The sequence below is a fragment of the Pleurodeles waltl genome, chromosome 4_2, assembly GCF_031143425.1.
Source record: "Pleurodeles waltl isolate 20211129_DDA chromosome 4_2, aPleWal1.hap1.20221129, whole genome shotgun sequence".
NCBI classification, from domain to species: domain Eukaryota; kingdom Metazoa; phylum Chordata; class Amphibia; order Caudata; family Salamandridae; genus Pleurodeles; species Pleurodeles waltl.
In genome coordinates this window covers 114,763,690-114,787,655 of record NC_090443.1, presented here as the reverse complement: position 1 = coordinate 114,787,655, position 23,966 = coordinate 114,763,690, and the positions used below count along the sequence as shown (strand labels likewise).

The window sequence follows — 23,966 nt, the reverse complement described above, 5'->3', positions numbered from 1 at the left end:
TCGTCTGTGTAGAAGGTGTTCACTCCTTACGTTTTTGGTTCAGTGGGTCCGAGCAGTGCAAATCTAAGCCTTTTTCCCCCAAATATATGAGCTAATGCTAATCTCTTTCAGGCCTGGATCATAGCAGGCCCTTCCCTGACTGAAAGCCTTCATGGCGAGGCTGGCTCTCTCCGTTCTTGTGCTGCTGTCTCGGGGCTTGTGGTCAGTGCAGGGTCACTGGGTCTAGAGACTTTTGAGAGTGTAGCTGGCTGTTCCTGCCTTTCTCTGAGTCCTTGAAAGCACCATAGCAGCTTCACACCCACCCGGGGCGGCTGCGGTAGTACCAAAAGAACCTCCCACATGGTGGTTGCAGCAGAGGCACCTGAAGCTTAGCCTGCCCTTCGGTGGACGACACAAGGGTTGTGTGCGTTTTATTTGTGCAGCAACCGCCCCCCCCCCCCCCCCACGCACGCAGTCCGTGTGCTCAGCCATTATAGACAGTCATCTACACAACACAACAGAAACCGGGCAGGGGCGTGTGTGCGAGAACCCCTTCGTTTTCCATATTAATGGTAGTGCTCGCGCTTGTTGTTCCACAAGCACGACACTCCCAAAATCACAAATAGAAACTTTAACGAATGGCACAAAGTGAGACTCCGAATAGGGCATGTCAAACACATTTAAAATGAACATAATCGTAATTGCATAACAGTGTTTCAGATAAGTCTTTCACTACTCACACCAGGTGGTCCTTCAGTCTAGTCAACAGTGCAGGAATACCCCGCAGTTCATACCTGGAGCAGTTGGTGCCGCTTGCCAAAGGCGGTACCTCCCTTGGAGCGACAACAGATTCACTAACCTGTTCTGGTGACTCACCACCATGGTCAGATTCGGTAGGGTTGCCCCAGTGACTTTTCTGTCTTGTCATCTTCGAACAGCTCTTCTCTACCACCTGACTGAACCCTTTTTCGGTATCCAAAACACGTTCAGCAGTTTGAAATAGTTTGAACCAGGAAATGTTTTTTGCAATCCTCTCTGTTCCCCTACAGGCTACGATCAAAGATCCTTGTCGTCTGATGATGGTCCAGGGGTGTACCTCAAAAGGTAACCGGAATTTACTGCCTGGACAACGAGATCTTACCAGAACTTGATCACCTACTCGCATATCCGAAGGTTTTGCCCTCCGACGGAGGCTTGCTCGGTCATTGGAGTGTTTCCGCTTCTTTCTTGTCTCTCATGTCTGGGTGTTGGTGTCCATGATTCATGGTGAGGAATGACATCAGTAACCACACGCCCATGGACAGGTGGCTCGGCGCTATTCCGATGGAGGAGTGTGGTGTTTGTCTGTAATCCTACTGAAAATAATATATCGCCATCTCAGGTCTCTTTCTTGGCTGACGCTGTTCTGATGACTTTGTTTCATGTCCTCATAAACTGTTCTACCTCTCCATTCGCTTGAGGCCACCTAGGGGTGATTTTCTTGTGCCTAATGCCGAGGGACTTCAGATAGTCAGCAAATTCTCTGCCTTGAAAAGGAGGACCATTGTCAGTCCGGATCTCTTGGATCATGCCATGAGTGGCAATAATCTTTTCCACCTTCGGAATTACTTCAGTCGCGGTCAGTGATGAGACTATTTCCACTTCTGGATATCGTGAGAAATCATCAATCAGTACTAGCATATGATGGCCATCTGGCAGGCTTCCAAAGCCAAGACTGGTGGAGACCCAGGGCTTTTGGGGTCTTTTCTCTGTTACTACTGGAACTGTTACATTTGATTCTCCTGTCACTTGGCACCAATGGCATGTGGCATGAGTGTACCACTGTCTCAACTTTCTCATCCATCCCAGGGTACCAGACTTTGGTCCTTTACATGCTTTTTGTCTTAACCATGCCTTGATGTCCTGCATGGGCTAGTTGCACCGCTCTGTCTGCAAGGCTGGCTAGAATTACTATCCTGTGTCCTCCGAGGAGGAAACCATCACCACTGACTGTTAATTCATGACGGACATGATGTAAACTCTCCAGCGACTGTCGAGCTACTGGGGTGAGTTGATGCCATCATTTCGGTATGTCATGCCATTTATTGCCATTTTGGTATGTCATTCACCACTTGTATCACTCTTTGTAGCACTTCATCTTCTTTGGTGGCCTGCTGAATGACTTCTAACGAGATAGGCAAAGGTTGTGATCTTTCGACTATGCACTTCACATATTCTTCTGTTTTGTTTGTTTCATCAGCTTCTGCTACGGTGGCCAACCTCGGATGTCGTGAGAGGTAGTCAGCAGGGTTATGTGATCCTGGGCGATATTCTACTCTGCAATTATATTCTTGCAGTTGTAACATCCATTTTTCTATCCTGGGCGGTGGCTTGGAGGCTGTGCCATTGAATAGAGGAATGAGCGGTTTGTGATCCGTTGTGACAATGAACGGGTGTCCATACAAATGGAAATGCTTGCATGCCCAGTGAATTGCGATTGCTTGTCTCTCAATTTGCGAGTATCTCTGTTCCGTCTAGGTGAGACAGCGACTTGCATAAGCTTCCGGCGCCCATTTTTCGGCTTGTACTTTCCGCATCAGAACCGCACCTAGACCTGTAGGACTGGCATCCCCTGCTATGGTGATGTCTCTCTTGGGGTCGAAATATCGCAGAGTGGTGTCTGCTGATAGGGCATCCTTGGTTGAATGAGGAGTGTAAGGTATTTGTTAAACCGTCCACAGTAATTTACCATCCCTAGGAAATGCTGAGCTACTGTCATGTTTGTGGGTAGGGGCGCAGTCTTGATGTCTTTCACCTTTTCAGGGTCTGGAGCTTCCCCTTGCACTGAAAAGGAATATCCAAAAAAAATTATTTTATCCTTGAGGAACTCGCACTTCTCTCTATGCAGTGTGAGTCCAGCATTGTGTATCCTCTTCATTACTGCCTTTAGTCGTGTGTGGTGTTCTAGTATGGTTCTAGCATAAATCAGTATATCGTCACTAACTTTGATGGTGCCGGGGAAGTCTATTAGGAGCTCACGTATTGCATTTTGAAACACCTCTGCTGCACTGGAGAAGCCAAAATTGAGTGTCCGGTAGCGGTGAAGTCCTACGTGGGTCAAGAATGTGGTAATGTATCTCGACTCTTCTGCAAGGACTAGTTGATGATACCCGGAATGTAGATCTAACTTCGAGAACCTCCTAGCTTCACCTAACTCTTCAATGAGGGCATCTATCGTTGGGTTGAGGTGTCGTTCTCTTTTTATCGCTGAGTTGGGTAGTTGCATATCCACACAGATTCTGACCTCTCCCGGTTGCTTTGGTTTCCTTGCTACCACAATTGGCGAAACCCATGGCGTTGGACCATCTGCCTTCCAAATAATGCCAGCAGCTTCAAGTTTCTCCAAATCTCGCTCCAGTCGAGGTCTTAAATGGAATGCTATTCGTCTGTGTCATAGGGAAACTGGTTGCACTGATCAGTCTGTGTGGAGAGTGACTTGTTTGTCTTTGAGGCATCCTATACCTTCAAACACCCCTGGAAAGGCCTGTAGGATGTCATCCAGAGACTCTAGATGAACTCTGAAGGTAAAAGATATGATGCCTAACGCTTCTGCGGCATGGCAACCTAGAAGGGTGCGTTGGCCTTCCTTGGCAACATACATCTGTGCCTCTGTCTCATTGGACCCATAGCGGATGTGAGTCAGGAACTTCCCTTTCATGGTTAATGGTTGTATTTGTCCATATGCAAACACTCAAATCCGTGCTGGCATAAGGGGGGATGGTGGTTGAAGGCTTTGGTAAGTAGCATTTGACATGACATTTATGGATGCTCCTGTGTCCATGATGGCAAGGACAGGACTGTCTCCCACCACCACTTTGCAATCTGGTAGCTTTTCACTCTCCTGGGTGGCGGTGCTGAGGGTGAAAATGGAGTGTACCGTTTGTGTTTCCACTTCGTCGTCGTCCATATCACTGTTTGGAGTGTGTGTGTCTCTATGGCTGAGTTCACTGTGGCTGGAGGTGCTCCTCCTCTCGAGGATCTACACACGTGCATAATGATTGGGTTTGCCGCAACTGGCTCACCTCTTTCCTTTGGCAGGACGGCCTTGAATGGGGTGGAGCGACCCCCACAGCGGCCGCATGTTTTTGGAGTCTGTGTTGTTTTCCGAGGTTGCGGTTTGTTTGGCATGGGTATTACTGCAGCTACCTGTTCTGCTTTGATTGGGTTCAGAAGTGTTGCTTCCATGTGGGAGGCTCTTGCTTTTGACAATTCTTTCGTCCTCCCCATGGTTTATATGTCTGCTAGGGACCGTCCTGACTCTTCTAAGATGCGTTTCCCGAGTTTTGAGGATGCACATCCTTGGATGACCTGCCTCCTGATTTCCTCAATATCATTGTGGAAGTTGCACGCACTAGCTAGCTCCTTGAGTCTCATGTAGAAAGGGTCAATGAACTCTTCGGGGAGTTGTCGTGCCTGCCTGAAGACAAATCTCTCATAATCAGTGTTGGCCATGGGTTCAAAATGTGCCCTTAGGGCTGCAATGAGGGTAAGGTGCGTCTTCGGTTCCGCTTCAACAAGTGTTTTAGATATGCAGCAAATGTCCTTCCCTTCTAGATGCAGTGTGATTGCTCTCTTTTGTGCATCTATTTGTTTCTATTTTTTTTTTTTGTGAACTAGAGAGACCCCCCAAATATTTATTTGTTGTTTTTTTTTTTTTTTTTTGTAACACTGACTTCTTTGGAAAGTGCTGTGGGCAATCACAGCTAACTTCACTTAAACAACTGTGGCAGATAAGAGCCAGCCGGTGAATTGTAGAGTGTGGGTCACGTGCTGTGCCTTTAAGAGGCATTCAGCGGTGCAGGCAGGGGACGTGGCTTGTTTACACTCACTGGCCGAGGAACAGGATCAATGAACTCCGGTTTCCTTTGTGAAGGACGAGACGCGAAGAGGAACGCGCTGGGGCACACCTCTGAAGTAGGTCACGTGATCGGGTGGGCTCCGATCCGACACTCTTCAGGGCCGTTTAGACGCAGCACGAGCACCGCTCGCCTCGTGTGCAGACATGCGGCCACCGCGTCTGGGCAGGACAGGTACGTCGGGCCCTCGTCACCAATGTAATGTTGCACTGTGCTTCGTGGTGCACGCGCATTAATAATCGATGCAACACACTTTTGGAGTTTTTGGGCGTTTGATGGTCGGCGTTTCATTCACTTCACTCGTGGTTCCAAGAGACCGTGCCCGCCATCAACGCCCCTTTTATTCTCCTAACTCACGTGACCCAAGGGCCACTTATACATCAGAAACCGGGCAGGGGTGTGTGTGTGCGAGAACCCCTTCATTTTCCATATGAATGGTAGTGCCCGCGCTTGTTGCGTCACAAGCGGGACACTACACTTGCCTCTGATGCTGCTTCTACAGTGCATCTCCCTTGCTCAGCCCTCCTGCTGTCCCTACAGTTTCTCTAAGTATGCTTCTCCTAACTCACAGCCAGTGAGTGCTTAGTCCTCACTCACCCACCCACTCACTGTCTACACAGGATTTATTCCGCACACGGCTCCCTCACTGCGCAGCACAGCGCTTAATTTGTAAATAAAAACGTGCCGGTGCTCAAAGCCCTCCACTTAAACACGCGCCTTCTACAATTAAATGCCTGAGCACAGAATACTAAGGCAGCGTAATCCTGAGGCCATCTCGGGCCTCATTAATCCATTTACACCACTCCCTGCCCATTCAGCTCACTCTTACAGCTTTCTGCCTTTCCCCATTCTGAGGCTTTTTCGTTTTTCTCTTCGCAGTCTTTCCCATATGTGTCTTTTGCTCACAGTAAATGCTTGAGGTAGAAAAATAAACGCCGCCCCTCAAAAACAAGTACCCGGGCCATGCACCGGAAACCACAAGCACAAATTAAGCACTGGCGCAGCATCTCCACTTAATTCCACTTACTCACTGCCTGGACAGGGTTTTTCCTGTAATTTACCCTGCTGACCCCGTAGTGTCCAAGTACAGTGCTCTTTCACCGCATGCCCCACTCACTGCCTGTTCAGTGGTTTCCTTCATTTAGCTTACTTACTGTCTCTACATTCATTCTGCCCAGTCTCTGTGTTCAGTCCGCCCCTCCCCCCCACCTTCAGCCCACTCCCTGCCTGCGCAATATGTTTCCTTCTCTCACTGCACTCAGTCTGCAGTGCGCTTCTCTGGATCACTCACCGCAGCCTGCACTCTGCTTTTGCCATTCTCAGCACACTCCGCCCCGAGCAAAATGTCACCCCTACTCTGCACAGTAGTTCCTCCCCGCTCTCTGCGCAGTTTTCCATCGCCCACAGTCTGCACTGTGCTTACACGGTAGTACACACCTGTGCCTACTCTTAACCACCTCACTAGGCACCACGTTTTTGTTTCGCTCACTCTGCTAACAGAATGCACTGATTTTCTCTCACTCGGCACACTCGCAATCTCTGCAGCTGCACTCTCCCCTCAAGACCGCACTCCCTCTATCCGCGGTTTGCACAGTTATTTTTCGTCAGCTCGTGGTACATCTGTACCTTTTCACTGGGCATATTCTCCAGTCAGCCCTCACAGTCCCCCGTCTGGTACTGCCCACAACTAGGCAAAACATGGGCTGGCCCCAGAGTGGCCAACATCTCATCACGACTGTGCGGGGCACTTAGCCCTTGTGGGGTCCTTTTGTAGGTGTGGCAGCATCAGAAGCCATTTATTTGATGGCGCCGATTGAGTTGCTGAGCGCACATTTAGGGTTTTGTTCAGTCACCGAGTTGATCTCCTTACAGGCATAAATCAGACTGACTTCAGGCTGAACATAAAATATTTATGTCAGGAAGTTACAACGCAGGGCGCCACCAATTATACAGCAGGGTCAGCTCCGCTCTGACTAAAAATTATAGGTTTTTATTATTTAGCCTGCCATAACACAGCAGCGGCGACAAGGATAGAACTCTGAAATGTAAAACGTCTTAACATTCTAGAACATGCATCCAACTAGAGAACTATGCAGCAGTCTCCCTTCGTTTGTGGCTGTTCTTACATAGATAAGTTCTATACCCATGGTTCTGTGATTTGGTGAATGTTCAAGAATATGAAGATACATTGAGCCTTTGATTGTGCTTGCTGTACAAAAATGGTTCGAAACAAATAGTTTAGTCCTTTTGAATGCATCTTTTATTTTATTTAGTGGCCTCAATTTTTAGATATATTTAACTTGACCATTACTCTTGTCTACAATTTTCCCATTATCAAGGAGAGTTTATGGGTGTACTTTTGTGGGTTGGCTGCCCAATCAATGAGTAGGGATTTACCTGTTAGGGCCTTTGGCTGGAGATCTGAAGAATCTAGGCAGCTGTTGAGGATGGTGGTGTGTGAGGCTTCTAAGGGTGTCTGTTTCAGTGCAAGTACTACGGGCATGTTGTTGATGTTCTGCAAGGTCGGGCGACAGCGCAGGGCAGTGAGATCCCTTTAGTTGAAGTCATGCACAGGTGACGACTGATGCACAGGGAGTCCTTCGATCACAGTGCATGTATGAATTCATTGCATATGGTGGCCATCTTAGAATTTTGGGCAGGTGTCAAATACATACAATCTAAGAAATAGGCAACCATAATTTGGACAGGAAATAAATGGTTTGGTAGGATTTTTGACTAACCGTCATTCTGAGTCGTTTGGTCTGTGTGAAAACAGGTGGTCAAGTCAAAAGGTGGTGCATGAATAGTTTGTTGCCGTTTTTGAAGTGAGAACATTTTGTTTTTTGAATAGATATTTCCTAAGGCGGAGGCTAAGGCATCCGATTGACAATCTAAATGGTCTCTCTCTCTCTCTCTCTCTATCTCTCTTCCTCTCCTTCTCCCTCTCCCGAAGAAAGAAAGGCAGACCATAATGCACATCTCCTCTAATTCGAGTGTCTAGTTACTTTAAAGCATATTGCTCTGACTTGAAATTTAGTTTATCTAGTGTCATTACCATGCCGTACAGTATCAGAGTTGAAATCCTTTTGCCATGTCCTGGAGTTAGCCTTTACACCACAGTACTGATATGTTAGGGGGACTCCAGTGTACAAGAGCATAAATTGGTTATTTAATTGGATGCAAATCGTATCTTAGATCGTGGGGCAACAGTGCTAAACAGGTGTATCCATCACAGATATTTTTGAGTAACCTCCTACTGCCTCAGGATCAAGAGGAAAAAACTCACAATATCCTTCTCATTTATTATTTTATCCACAACCAAAGGGAGTAGTTCACAGACGGGTTCAGTTTCGCATGTGAGAGCTGTAAAACAACTTTAATAGGGCACATTACCCATATTTATACTTTTTTAGCGCCGCATTTACGTCGTTTTTTGACGCGAAATCGGCGCAAACTTACAAAATACAATGGTATTTTGTTAGTTTGCGCCGATTTTGCGTCAAAAAACGACGCAAACACGGCGCTAAAAAAGTATAAATATGGGCCTAAGTGTGCGGCCTATAGGGGTTGGCCTACAGCAAAAACCCACCACAAAATCTGTTCCAGTGGAAACGTTTTATCCATGGAACTAACAGACTTAGCATCTAATACCGGCCTTATCACTTTTCCAAAATATGCTGCTAATGGGCACTACATTGTAAATCGGTGTATGGTCCCCAACGCATTGGCATTTCTCGTGGAGGGCGGTCCCTGGGCCTCCCCATCAGAATAACCCACAGCTTAAGTTGTAGTGTAGAAGGGAAGTGGGACACACGGAAACCAGGACGCAAGGCTGGCCTCCCCAGTTAACTAAATAGTGTGCTCTTCGGGCAGTCACTTTCGGAACATACTGTTTAGCTCTGTTATTTCGCAAAGAATGGACAAACTTTAAATGAAAATCAAAATTAGGAGTAAACATGAAAGAAGAAAACTGGACTGGAACCCAATAGATATTGAATATTATCCTGCGGATCAAAATACACAGTCTGGTCGTCTGATGACTAAAATTTGACCTGGTGTAAAGGTACAGGCCTTAAACGAGCAGTAATCGTAATCTTGTCTAAGCAAATCAACTTGTTTAGATTGAGTAGATCATGTTTTCTCTGTACCTTTGGCCCCTCATGCACCGTTATGCTTTTACACTCCTGGTGCAGTTTTCATTCCATGTACGATTATGAATTCATCCTGTTTCATGACCACATGGAGTATACTTGACTAGCAATTATGACCACTCCATCCGCTGGCTGCGTGTAATGAAACACTCTAGCTCCGCGGGAGCAGCTATCAATGGATAGCAGGTGCCGTTGCTCTGATGTCTGGGGCGGGGAGGTGCTGAGTCAACCCTAGTTATGGCTGTGAGAAATCACAAAGGGTAGTAAGGGTGAAGAGCACCGCACATCTGAGAAGTACAACAGTTGTATATGTGCAAGTGTATAGAATGAGAGCAGGGTCTGGTGCAACCTGGCCCAGTGCCTTACTACCCAGTAGGCACAAAGATGGGTAACCGAGTACCCAAAAGGCAAAACTTGAAAAAGATGGCCACAGCACACAGAATGTACAGTCCAATTGTGTGACAGGGAGAAACAACCCTGATAGTATATTGGTGAAGCGAAAGGTAGACTGGAATCCAAGTTCTTGTTTTGCAGATATTGTCTTTAATAGTAGATGCTATAGATCATAGTGTCATCAACGAGATACAGCCAACACGTGTTTCGTCACACCAGTGACTTCATCAAGGCTGAGCCAAAAGACCAAAATGGTACGTGACATGGGTAAGTGGCGAGGGAGCCCCGTGATCAGTTAGCTGGGCTCCAGAGAGTCAATTGTAGCTGGTAGTAATGGACCTAGTGGTCATGTGTCTGGGTATGGTAATGAAACCGTAAGGAAAGGACAGTAATGGAAGGCCCTGATAAGCCTGTGGTCGAGAGCCGTACGAGTATGAAGTGAGGTACCTTTGGCCCCTCATGCACCGTTATGCTTTTACACTCCTGGTGCAGTTTTCATTCCATGTACGATCATGAAACCATTAGATGGTGTGAGCTCTATAAAAACGATTAAATGTAATATCGGTTGAATTAATACATTGCCTTAACAGGGCGAAGTATGCCAAACCAGCAGTGTACAGGATACCATTTGTACTACAACTCCTCCCTCCCATTTACCATATAGAAACGCCCCCCCCCCCCCCCCCCCCCACTTGTGGCTGCCACAGAAGTACTCCTCCACTTTTAGCAGTGCTAAATCTGTGGTGTGCGTAGTGCTCGGTCTAGATGTGAATATATCTATTGAAGTAAAGGCATTTTGATGTTCTCAGTTGTATTAGCTAGGGCATGAAAAGGGGGAAAGTGTATGTATATTTTCAACCTCATTTTCAGATATTTTAGGTTTGGTTTGCAGAACGAATCCAACTGCCACCCGCCCTACAATCATATCTGTACATCTTCAAGTATTTTTCTGCGGATTTGGATTAGAGCTTGGAACAGTTCTGTTTGAACTGTGACAGCGCAGAACCTCAAACGTGCTTGCTTTTTTGTGTGTTTTTTTTGTTGTTTTTTTAAATGTTGGTCTTGTGGGCAACTGGAAAGGGCACTATTAGTTCACTGTCGACTTAACTTCATGGGTTCTACCAGTAGCACCTCTGTTGTAACCCCGATGAGCTTCAGATCACGGTAACACATTCACCTTTATGAAAACCTCAAGGCCCTCTGACATGGTGGCAAGCCATAGTCCACCAGTCTTCAGAAAAGTACTGATCATCTCTTCTCCCGAGCCATCAGCTTCCCTGATCCACTGTAATTCTCCCCCACAGCCTAAGGACAATGTCTGAAAGCGGGTCTGGAGACACTGCTTGCCACTTAATGTGGGTCGAGCGTGGAGAAGTGACAATTCAACCCCCCTGTGCTAAATTAATTTAAATATTTTCAGTGGCATACTGGAGTCCACGATGACAAGTTTAGCTATTGCTGGTGTTCGCCTTACCTTGTTCCCGTCCTGATATCTTTTTCTAAGGCGGCTTTCAAAAACAGGTTACGCAGCAACACACCAGCATGATGGATTTGAGCACTGATTGTGTGGCGCTGGAAAGTATTAATAATTAATGTACAACATTTTTAAACGTTGTATTGCAATGCTGAAAAAGCCTGGAACAGGAGTGATCTCGGGGGAACCTGTAATTCCAGCTAAGACGCAATGAACTCCACTTCCCTACTCCCCAGGAGCACCGGGAGAGGGATGTGGCGACCCACGATCAGCTAGATGGAGTGGAGATACTGGGAAGTGGCAGTAGTGTCCCCTGGCACTGTGAAGCTCTTAGAAGTTGCATGGCAGGGCCGCCCTCCTGAGTTGTGCTTGATATGTAGTAATCACTGAGTGCTTTGTGTATTGTAGTTACATCACATCTTCTCAAATCCTCTTTGCCTTTTTAGTCCTATGCTAGCACTTCCATTATTGCACCACCATCTTGTAGTATACTGTTAATAAACAGATGAACACTTCGCTTTTCCAGATGATACCGTGTCACCTAGAATTCAATGCCCCACTGAGCTTTTATACTCATTTTAAAAAAGGTGCTATTTTTCACTTCTATTAAAATAAAGCCTTACTTCTTTGACTGTGATCCAGCTGGCACCTTAGTTAATTTCTTATAGCATGTTCTATAAGTGCAGGTAAAGCAGGGTCACTTTACAGTAAAATGTTATTCTTGAGTTTTAGCTTGTAATCAATTGATCCGAAAAGTGAAGTGCCCATTCTAATATGTCAAACATTGAAGTGCTGAATCTGGAGAAACATCCTTCCTTTTCAATTTGTGGGGGCTTTGTGGTGAATGGTGTCAAAATACAAGGTATCTTTTTTCTGCACATAGCAATGAGTGTTTTCTTCAGTTATTTTCTGATATACTCTTGCGGTTAATGCAAAATACAAAATGTGACTTTTTTAGGGACTTCCTTATACACAGTGAACGTTTTTATTATTCTGCTAAAATCTACACCTGATGTTTTATTAGGAAATAAAACAAATTAAAATATATGGATAATCTGTCCCTTATAAATAATACTTTTCCTAAGATACTGGAAATGTGGTTGAGTTTCCTGATGCAACACAAATATCAGGGTCCTATCACCTTAATGCTTTTCGAATGCCAGTCATCTGAAGTGAAAAAATATACACCCTCTTTGAGTAATGAACACGACTGCCCTTTTCTTTTAAGCCAACCACACTTTACTTTTCAGTTTCACGTTTTTCCGTTATTAGTGTCAGACTCCTGGAACCTACGTGCAAAGAACGTTTGGCAACTATGCACTTGTTTTCAAAGTAATTTTAATGTTTGAACAAGCGTGGTGCTTATGATTGCACAAGATCTTCTATTAGTTCCAATTGTAAACATAGTATAGGAAAATAGTCTGGAAAATGAGAGACCAATGCAAATCTTACAATAAATAGTAAACTTCTTTTAAATACCTAAATCCAGCTGTAGTCACCTACTCCATGAATGGACTCTATTATTCTTCTAATTTAAGTTTTAAAATACGTGGATAAAAGTGTTTGATAGAAGTCTTAATTTTATGTAGAAATCTTAAATCCAAGATACTTATGTAGAGGTGGTATTTTGTTAGTCATGTTTGAAAGTATGTTATTTTAGTCTATGACTTTCAGTCAAAGGGATAATTAAGCGCTTCGGTGCAAGTTCAGGGCCCATGAAGCGCTCTTGGTGAATCTTTATTTCAAACTAAGACTTATCATGAGCATTGAGTACATTTCAATAACGTAAAGCATATTGAGCTGCAGAAGGAAGACAGAGGGGTTCATGTTCAAAACATAATGGTTTATTAAAGGATTTGGAAAGTTACACGTTTAAACCATCAATTTAGGTCAGTAATCAATACATACATGCATTAGTCAATTTATAGATCAGAGCAATCCAAAAGTTATAAAAGCAAAGACAAAGTATGACAAAGTTGTCTTAAAAGGAAAGGTAGATAAAATCAGTTCTCCTTTAAACAGATTACCCTGCTCTGCTAAGTAGGGCAAAGGCCCTGCAGTAGGTCGAGGAAAAGGGGCTCTGAAAGGCACCAGAAATGCATCGGCAAAGCATCTGCCATGAATCTAAAAGACATCTGAACTCTTGCCTCCTCAACATTAGCTAAAGTGACACAATTCGAACATTCAATACACCTACATGGTTCCCATATAGCAGACCAATTAGGTTAGGGCACAAGTACACAATGAGCCTACTCTAAGCATTCTTCAAACTTGGTTATCTGCAGCATAATGAGATACATTGAGCCAAGCTGTCCTCTGCAGGTGCATTTGGAGCAGCTCATTAACACAATATACACGTATAATGTCAAAGAAAATATCTCACATGAGAATGTAGAACCAAGGGCACACCGAAATGGTATATGTGGAATTCACTTCTCCTGGAATAAAGAAAGACACACAATATGAAACAAAATGGCAACCCGACATCAGCTATAAAAAATGCAAGCCTATATTAGGTGTAGTCAGTCCACATGTTAAAAATACACGATAGGCATATGTGCATATTACATGTTAATGTTGACATAAGAGCAAAACACATAACATATAAAAAAATCTCCTATAGGGATGGTGAACACCAGCCTACCAGGTCAACAAAAGCTTTGGCCACCGCACTCCTGGCGAAGGACTGTCTACTTTATTTTGAGGTCCTTGCCTTCCTGGCGTGGATTTCTGCAGACTTTACTGTACTCCCTGGTGCAGATGTTGCACTGAAGGCAAAGAGCTTTGCTGAACAGGCGCCATGGTTGTTTCGCCTGTTCAGTAAAGTTTTTTGCTTCCCAAAAACAAACTCCTACTGTGGGAAATAGTTATTGAAAAACCAAAATAAATCTGTGGTCCAGATGCTTCAGGAAAACACTCCCTGAGGCCTTGCGTCACATGTTGGAGCAGGGAAACACACCATCCTAAATAGGGCCATGTGCTTGTTGCTGTGACCCACTGATGGACTAGACGCCAGGTTGAGGTGTTCCACAAGTGAAGTCAGCTGAGCTGTAATCTGCTGATTTTAAACCATTTGCCTCCATCACCTCTAATTGAGGTGAGTAAACTGCAAATGTGGCAGAGTGGGAGTCATACCAATCTATGGCAGTGCGCCTGTTGTACTATATTCTAAATTTCATATTCAGGATATATTGTAACATAGTACTTTTCAATTAGCTGGCACTGTGCAGACTACATTGACTAGAATGTGAATTCCTCAAGCAGTTGATAAAAGTCTTGGTTTGCGTTGACTCACAATATTTCTGAAGTTTGTGTTTATCGTTTTGAGAGTAGGTATCTGGGCTTCCGAGTAAAATCAAAGTATCATTTAAAGGGTCTGGCATTCAGTACATGCACGTGTTCAGCATGATCTCGTTCTGTATGTGTAAAGCGTGTGTGTGTCCATCAGTTGCATTTCACCAATTCTTTAGAATTCGACAGGGAAAATGACAAGTTTCCAATGATTCACTGGGAACTCATCGAGTGATACCTGTGCAGAACCACTGCACTTCTTTTTCCACAGTTTTTAATCTTTCAGTTTATTATGATCATATACTCTGATCTCTACAATGCTTGCTTGCTTTTCAGTATCTGCACAGAGTGTCCAATTTTTTATTACAGACCGAGCATACACAATCATTAAATTGGAAGCTTTTGACATGCACATGAATTTGTAATAAAAAAAAAATTGCATATGATAATTTAAATATGCCTGTATTTTTTTGCACAGAGACCAGATGAGGAGGCTGTGGTGGATCAAGGCGGGACCAGTTCCATCCTCAATATCCATTATGAGAAAGAAGAGTTGGAAGGTAAGCAGATAAACCGAATTCAAACTTATTTCGCACATGCTCCTTTGTTTTCATTGTTGTATAGTGTTCTTTGTAACATACCAATAAAATGTGACATATACAATTGTCTGCCCTCTGTTGGTTCACGAGGTCCAGAAAGGAAGTGATGCATCTGCTTTTTAGCGTTAGTTGGCCGTTTTGATTCTGGATTTATCAGTTGAACTCGGTCTTTGCCTATTTACTGCCCAAAACCTAGGTACATTTCCATGATTTTTGCAGTCCCTCTTAGAAATGCAGGGGTCCAAGAAAGGCGGAAGGTGATATTAACAAATTATTCAGAAGTGATGCATTTCCATGTGGCTGCACATTAAGGTGTCTCCCTCCATTATTTAGTCCCGGAAGGTCTCTTGTTCTTGACCTTTGCCTTTATAGACCAGGATTAAGGATGAGGGTATGAGTTTACTTGAAGAAGTGATAATGGCAAACTAGTGTACTGTTCAATTAAAATCTAAAATTAAACTACGTTTTTCGTACAACAATTAATTAAAGCTCCTCTTTGCAATAAAAAATAATTCATTTGCAAAAACGACTTTATTCTATCTGTTATGCATATTTAATTGCCAAACGCTACCATGTGGTTTTGAAGTACAAAAATCCAGCATAATTCACTCAGCACTCCCTCTATGATGTTGGTGATAAGGCAGGGAAGTTACTGGCAAGGTTGGGCCGAAGAGAGCAGGAGGCGCGTTGGATGTCCCGGATAGATGGTGAAGGAGGCCACACCTATGTCTGTGACAAGGCTATCGTGGGGTAGTTTGCCCGCTTTTCCCAAACCTTTTACAGAGAGCGACCATCAACTACCCAATACCAGATAAAATAATACCTGAATACCATAGACATGCCAGTGCTGTCGGTGGAGGATGCTAAGTCCCTGGACTGTGAACTAACCCTTGTTGAAGTGAGAGTTACAATCGCAAAACTATCCACTGGGAAGACCCCGGGCCCAAATGGCCTTCCGGCGAATTCTTCGAAAGGCAGATGGATCTAGTTGCACCCCATTTGCTCAAACTATATACCCCAGCGCCCGAGGAAAGGATCCTACCCCAGGATCTACGATGGGCCATGATAGTAGTCATTCCCAAGTCGGGAAGACTCCCTACATATTGTGGGTCCTACCATCCGATCTCCCTTCTTAATGCTGAGACCTAAATCTTTGCCATGGTGCTAGCCACTAGACTCTCGAAAGTCATTGCACCCCTGGTCCATAATGACCAAACTGAGTTCATGCCGAGATGCTCCACTGGAGGGCATTTATGTCGGATCCATAATTGGATGGCGACAGTAGCCCCCTGTCCGGACACACATTTGTATATTTAGACGCAGAAAAGGCTTTTGATACTGTCGATTGGCCTCTTATGATGTGAACCCTTCATAGAATTGGAATTGGGGACTAATTTATTGAATGGGTGACCTTGCTTTATACAGAAACCTGTACGACAATATGGGCCAATTGCCTGCTGCATGTGGAATATCCTATTGGAAGAGGCACTAGACAGGGTTGCCCACTTTCTCCCCTCCTATTTGCCCTTGTGCTGGAACCCTGGCATGTCAGATCTGCAAATATCCTGATATTAAAGGCTTTAGATCCTCTGGCTCTCCCTTAGTGGAGGAAAAAATCTCCTTGTACAAGGATGACATACTCCTATACCTGGCCCAGCCTTCTACCTCGCTCCCTGCAATGTTTCAGACATTCGAGGCATAAAGTACCCTCTCTGGATACACCATAAATTGGGCAAAATCTATACTTTACTTGAACCGCCTGACCGAAACAGATCATGTCACCCTCTGTAATTTATCTGGACAGCTGAGAGTGACAAGGGAAGGCTTTAAATATATGGGTAGTTATGCAACACTCAATCCTGTTAGACGTTTGGCAGATAATATTTGCAGGGCTGTAACAGATTTTCAAATAGATGCAGAACAGTAGAAAACGCTCCCTCTTACATTAATGGGCAGAGCAGCCATGTTCAAGATGATCACCCTCCCCAAATTTCTTTATGTACTGGAAAACACTTATCACAAACTTCCTGATGATCTCTTCACCAAAATTGAAAGAGAGATAAGAAAGCTCTTGTGGAATGAGACGCATCCAGAATCAGTCCACAGACATTAACAAAATTGTTATATTGGAGGTATTTCCCTAGCCGATCTGTTGGTGATCAATGACTTGGGATACATGACGGGAGATCACCCTACTTATACACTGGAAAGAGTGCAATTTGAGGAAGTCTTTTATTTGCATTATCATTGAGGTGTGGCAAAGAGCAAATAAACATATTGGTTGGGTGGATACAATCACAAGAGAAACCCTATTGTGGGTGGTTAATAAGTTTAAAGAACTTGGTAAACTAAGAGGCATCTGTGGTTGGGATAACATAGGAATTTCTAAGGTAGGGGATTTAATGGTAGGAGGAGATCTTATACCCTTTCCCTCAATTCAACAAGAATATCAACTCATAGACACGCAACACTTTAAGAACTTTCAACGGCAAAAATGGTGGAAAGCGGAAACAATTCCATCTGATCTTCCGGAATACTCGCCCTTAGATGGTAGACTACTGATGGGGAAAATATCTGAAAAGGCGATATCGACCATATACAGAACATATACAGAACATATACAGAACTCTCAATAATAATATGCCTGTTACTTTACAAAAACTCAGACGCAATTGGGAAGCAGATGTGGGTGAACTGAAGGATGTGAACTGGGAAGCTGCGCTCATGTTTCCTCAAGACATGGCAATTAAGACCAGACTCTGTCTCATCCAATTCAATATACTTCATAGAATTTACCATGATAGAGTGTGCCTCTATAGGATGGGACAGGCTCCTTCTTCTCACTGTCTGTGCTGTGATGCTCATGGGGGGAATTTTTATCACACCCTCTGGAACTGCCCGGTGGTACGAACTTTCTGGCAAACTCTGCTGGCTGAGGCAGATACTTGAGATATTAATCCCAGAAGACCCCAAATATGTTTTAATAGGCATACCCAACAACATCTATTTTCTCCATATTAAATTACTGCTATTTAACCTAGGCATGTTAACAGCCAAAAGGGACCTGGCAAAATATTAGGGGGGGTTCCTGGGATACCATCCCTGGCTGAATGGAAGCGGGTGATTGATTTATAAATGGCAGCGGAAAGCGAGGTCTACGACAGCAGAGGTTGTCAGTGTAAATTCCGGAAAATATGGGGTGCCTGGATCAAAAACATATGACCTTGACCCAAGATCAGATCTTTACTCTCAACGTGATGAGTAATGTCTATACTTTATGCTCCTTAAATGTCTGTAACGCTAGGACAACTGTAATCTCAAAATGTGCTACCTGATTGATAATGTTGTCCTCTGCAAAGCTATTAGTTGTAACTTGGTCTCCCATGTTGTCTCTGCTTAAGTGCTGGAATATTGTACATGAAACGTTTGTTTTCTTTTTCTTTTTCAAAAATCTAAGAAAAACATTTATTTAAAAAAATCAAGCATTATTTATAGAGTTTTTCAGGGCCAGGCCAATAGTTCAGATTTTTCAATCTTCTGCTTTTAATGCTGTTCTAAAAAAATAAAAATGTTCTGGCCCCCTTATTATTTAGCAATGTTTTTTTGTGGAGAAACTATAATAAATATGTAGAAGCTTTAAGGAAAGCTCACTGCCACGTCAGAAGTGTATATATATTCCCAAGCAAGCCTTGCACGGCCAGGTATCTGAATGCACTAGTTTCAGTAAATTCCAAAAGCATTTGTTTAGTGGGCTTAATGTAATACATAATCTCATTGCTATGAGCAAGAGTACTGTGAAGGCCACTGCATGGATGAAAGGCATTGAAACCCTGGGAGGACGGAGATAACCAGTAAATGATATGGGATGGAAAGTTTGGTGATGGGGAAGAGTAGCTTTGTACAATCAAACAAAAGTGTTTAAATGTCGAAAGAAGTATGTCGTTGTTGCAGTATTTGTCAACTGTCATCCTAAACCAAATCTCACAAGAATAATAAACGCACCAGGACTTTAGAAAAGGGTGGTTTTGCATGGGTAAAACAACAGATTAGAGCTAATGACTATGACTCCAGATGTGATTGCAGAGGCGCACAGTAAGATGTTAATGGTTAACTACAGATCACTGACGAACATCAGTCAGATTGTGACATTATTGCTTGTATAGTTGTATTGCAGTAGCTGTATTTACCTAAATGTAAGCTCATCTTCAAAGATGTGCTAGCTAGCAGCGTGTGAAAGATGTTGTCATGTAAAAAATGCATGCATTGAGGGGATGTTGTCAAAGATTTACTGGAGAGTATGGGGATAGGTTGTACACATTGATGAGTTCTACTTGGAGCAGAAGGCCCAGGCCCAGTACCATGTCTCTAAAACGAATAGTAATCATATAATCGTTTGCGAAATAGGTAATGCGAAATGTGTTGGAGGTTATCCGTAATGATGGTAGTTTAGAACAGATTCAACCATTTGGATGCTTAACACCTATTCTGATAAATTAGAAACTGTGTGTGTGTTGACCAGTGGGGGCTGAATCTAAACACCTGGGTGGATATCAGCCTATTACCCAATATAGAGGAGCACAGTATGACTAATGTGAACACGTATTCCACTTAACATCACCTATTTGAGTGCCAAAGAGTAGATTTGCACCACACATCCACCAACTTTAATATGTCTTTAGCATTCCTGATTAGTAAATGTTGCATAAGGAATTTAGTGGATGCCATTATTTGGTGGATGCAATTTCCATATTCCCAAAAACTAGGCAATAGCTACAAACATTCATTGAGTTCTGTCTGCATAGCTGAAGTTATGGAGAAGATTTTGCTGATTGCATAAATTAGTCGATTTTTAGTCACATTGGTGAAATTAATGCAGTTCCAATGAACTAAAAAGCAGAGCAGTTCAAATTTCAAATGAATTGTGAAAGCATACCTGCTTAAGCCTTTAACACAAAACTGTGTTACTGAAGACTGAGAAGAGTACTAAATGAGAGAGCACACAAGATACTCTGGAAATCTATGTTTTTAAATAGCTATGAAAACCTCTGTTAGTCTGAGTTAATGCAAAGTAACGGTGACAATGTTTTGAAAACATGCAGCTTCCAGGATTCTTGTAGTTATCAAAACACCCTTTCTTCTGCGTTGCACTGTGTCCCTTTAATAGTTTGCCAGTATATTGCAGAGGTGCATTGTTCTTTGTTACCCACACAGTATCTCTAGACATTGCCAGAAAATAAGTTACACAACAATGTGTTAAATGATAAGGCGGTGCAACTGCAGTTTTAACGAGGTATTTTCACAGACGATTACCATAGGAATTGGTAATAGAAAATGTGGTTCAGTTCGCTTAGGAAAATATAATAATTTTAAGCCATTGTGACATTAATCATGAATGTATAATGTTATATTATCCTTAGGGGATTGGCCTGGTAAAAAAGCAGGACTTTGGTTTAAAACTTGTATCCTGTTAGCTGCAGGAGAAGCGATGTTTTGGAAGGAGGTTACGCAGGACACTCTTTGGACGTCACAAATAGCTTCAGATGACAGTATGAGAAAGGGTCTTTTTGAGTTGTTTTGGAGTACCAGTGCTTTTGCAGACCAGTGCACTCGGTGATTGGTATAAAAGGATGAGTGTATGACGACTAAATCAGTAGTGCAGTGTAGAATGAGGTAAATGTGGAAGATATGTAAGATTACCATGACTTTGTTTACTGTGAACCATAATGCTTTTAGATAGTGTTTGAATGTTCTGTGGATCAGTTCTAAGGCCTTGTTGAGCTATTCCGAGCCTAGTGGTTCATACATGATGAGAGCACTGGGATGTAAATATACAGTTCTTGTGAATAGTATTTGAGGACAGTGGTGTAGGTATTAAAACACAGGAGTTGGAGTCCAGACTGCTGTAGTATGAATATTGTCTGAAAATGGCAGAGACTTCCAGGAGAGAGTATGAGCGTACTAGTGAGTACTTTGTTTTTAATAATAAATGACCAGTAGGGGGGATGTGTTGTATCCTGTGGTGCAGGAGGAAATGTTGCAGTGCTATGTGCAGTTAGCATATAGAATGTGGTTGAGTGGTGGTTAATCGCAGGGAGAAGGTTGGCATCTGAAAGGTGTGTTTCAGCAGTTGTAATGAATAAATGTGTGTCCTCAACCTTGGTCACTGTCAGGCATTTTACTTGTGATACCTCTGTGGTGGAACTTGTATCCTATTGGGCAAAGCAATTTTAACATTACCCAATTTCAAATGTCAGGCTGTGATTACAATTACACGTTGTAAGAAGCTTTCTATGTTCATAATGTCACAATCAATAAGTAGCTTTGCCTATTGATAATACTACAAAGCGCAAATGATAATATGACAGTTTGACAATCGGAAAATAGTTGTGCCAGTTAATGACATTACATCAAGCGTTTCTTGACAATATCATACTTAATAAATAGCTGTTCTTTTAGATGGCATCACAGCGTGTACCTTTCCCTCTTGATGTCATCAATGTCAGGAAATAGCTGTGACCATTGCTAGCATCACAATGCGTATCTTTCCCTCTTGATGATTTCGCATTTGGTAAATAGTTGTGCAGTTGAAGACTTCAGGATGAGTAAGTGTCTACCAATCTTTATGATATCACAGTCAGTAGGTAGCAGTGATTGCTAACAATACAAAGAGAAAGTATCTTATATCCTTCAAGTAGTTCCCAGTCAGACCAAGCAGCACCTTAAAGTGGGCCTCCATTATTCGCAAATTTCTCCACTGTAAGACTCCAAACTATCTCTCAAAGAAACTAGTCACTTCAGGTGGCCCTTACCACCTGCGTAAAGAAGAGATTCTTTTTTGGGAATTCCTCATCCATTGAAAGAAATGGACATTCAAAGTCCTTCTTGGAATATACTCCCAAACTGTGGAATTCAGTTCCTCCTTTCTTCAGGGGAACCCATCCTTTGAATTCTTAAAGAGTGAGGTCACAATTCTACCATTCTAGCAATACCCTCCGGTTTAACCAGTTATATCTCTTCAAAAAAGGAAATGTTTGAAAAATCTTTCATTTACATGAGAGACCTATGTTAACAATTGGATCTGGTCTACAAACTGTCCTTCAGTATTGCATAAACAACTGCACTTACCTGAAAAGATATTTGTTCCTTGTTCCACTTTGTCAGTGCTATCTTGACACCTAGCTGCTGCTTCTGTGTTCACACAACTATTTAGGATGCAATGCCTCCCAACTCATTGTCAAGCAAAGCCTGTACTCTTTATGTATATATTTAACCTGAATCTATGTGGCTTATGTCACTCCCTTGGTCTAGTTCACGCATACTGTAGTTCAGGCTATACCAAACCATAAATAAATATTCCTGTAGCATTGCCTGTTGATGAAATCACAGTCAGTAAGCATCTTCCCTTCCTGATGATTTCAAAGTCAGTAAATAGTTGTACTTGCTGGTAACATAGAAATGAGGAGCTTCCCCATTGGTATTATCACAGTCAATAAGTAGATAACCCTATAGATTACATCATAATCAGGAAGTTGCTTTCTCTGTTGATGACATAACAACTAGTAAGTCACTTTTTTATAGATGGTGTAACAACCATCAAGCATCTTTGCAAACTCACTTACAAGACTTACAAGAGCTATTTATCAGTTTTCTTAAAAAATGATTATCTTTTTAAGTCTTTAGTTGGTTGTGGCACAAGAAATTGGCATTGTTGAAGGCTAGTCTCCTAAGACTGGCTAGTATCCTCTTTTCTTGTTTTTGGTGGGCTGCTTTGGGTACTTTGATGCTTTTGTATATTTAGGTAACATGCTAAGTACAGGAACAGATTTTGTACAATAATATAGCCAACAGTTTTAATAGGCTACCATAACCAACAGTAAGGCTCCAAATAATTGGTTGATGTCATCATATTGTTACAGTTGGATGTGGGAGTGCCTCTATGCACCACCTCAAAACCTAGTATTAAGAAAGAGAACTACTCACACAGAAGTGTCCAACATGTGTCAATGAATGCCAGATCCATGCCAGATTTTCAGACTATCCATATGAGATAAATTTACTTAGTTATTGTGAATAGGAATCACTGACAAACACCACAGAGATCATGAAATTGGGCAATGTGTTCTATCCTCCTGGACCAACTATCAACACCTTAGAGCTACAGGGAGCTGCAGTCTAAATACTAGCTGTAGGTCCCCATGTCCTAGGCAAGATTTGTGTTCCAGCTACTAGATACCCTGTCGGGTATGGTACAGATCAAATCCTAGGGTGGGATGTCTAACATTAGCTCTTAAAGACCAAATCCATGAAACATTTTCCTGCCATTAACATAAAACCCATGTACATGCCTTAAATCTATATGGAAGTAATTTACACAGTTATTAGAGCATTGGAATATTGGGATCTCCATTGCAGACGATGGAGTGCTCGGGGCTTTTACTGGCTGGTAAAAGCCCGGAGCGTCAACATTCTAGTTTTCTCTTTGTTCACAGCAACAGTTGTGAACAAAGGCCTCACGGAGCCTGAGGGGATTTTAATCCCCTCGTACTCCGTGAGGCCTTTGTTTTATTCATTAGAACATTGTGCCCTCTAGTGGCAGAATGTTCTAATAGCCTTGTAGCCCTCCAAAGCTAGGCTTTACCGGCCTTAAAGTCCTGCTTCCTTGTTAAAAGCCCTCACCTTCATCGTGGGCCTTTAATGGCCGTTATAGCCTGCTATGATGGGCTATAAGGCTATAGTTGTTACACTACAAATCTGGCATGGGCCTGATCATCATGGATCAGCATTGACCACTCATGTGCTAGAGCTTGAGACAAAGCCAGCTATAACCATAACTTACTTTTTCGAACAAGAATTGTCTAAGATCACCTGCCTGAATGTGCATGGTACAGCTCATCGATTCTTACAAGAATGATCCTTAAGTAAAGCCTTTTTCTATTAGAAATAAGGGACTGTTATCAAGATGTAACGTTCCATATCTGTTGAAGGCCGGCTAAGGTAGCAACAATATTGTAGCCACAGATTATAGTGACTAGGAGGAATATTGCTGTTTGAGTTTGAAAAATGGCCAGTACATTGTTTCTGATAGGTAATAGTTCATTTTAGCTCCTGGCTGCAAGTCGCTTGAGGTGAACCCACTCTATGACTCATAAGTGGGAATGTTTGGAGGAGAGTGCTGAGTCATCAT

The 23,966-nt window shown here is 43.0% G+C and overlaps 1 protein-coding gene across 1 annotated transcript in view; it reads left to right on the top strand.

The window, feature by feature from the left end:
• Nucleotides 1-23,966, top strand: part of SLC4A8 (solute carrier family 4 member 8) — a 626,941-nt gene that overhangs the window by 182,855 nt on the left and 420,120 nt on the right. Inside the window, exon 2 of the mRNA XM_069230889.1 lies at nucleotides 14,662-14,743. Coding sequence (XP_069086990.1) covers nucleotides 14,662-14,743 — 82 coding nt within the window. The remainder of the gene's footprint in view (nucleotides 1-14,661; nucleotides 14,744-23,966) is intronic.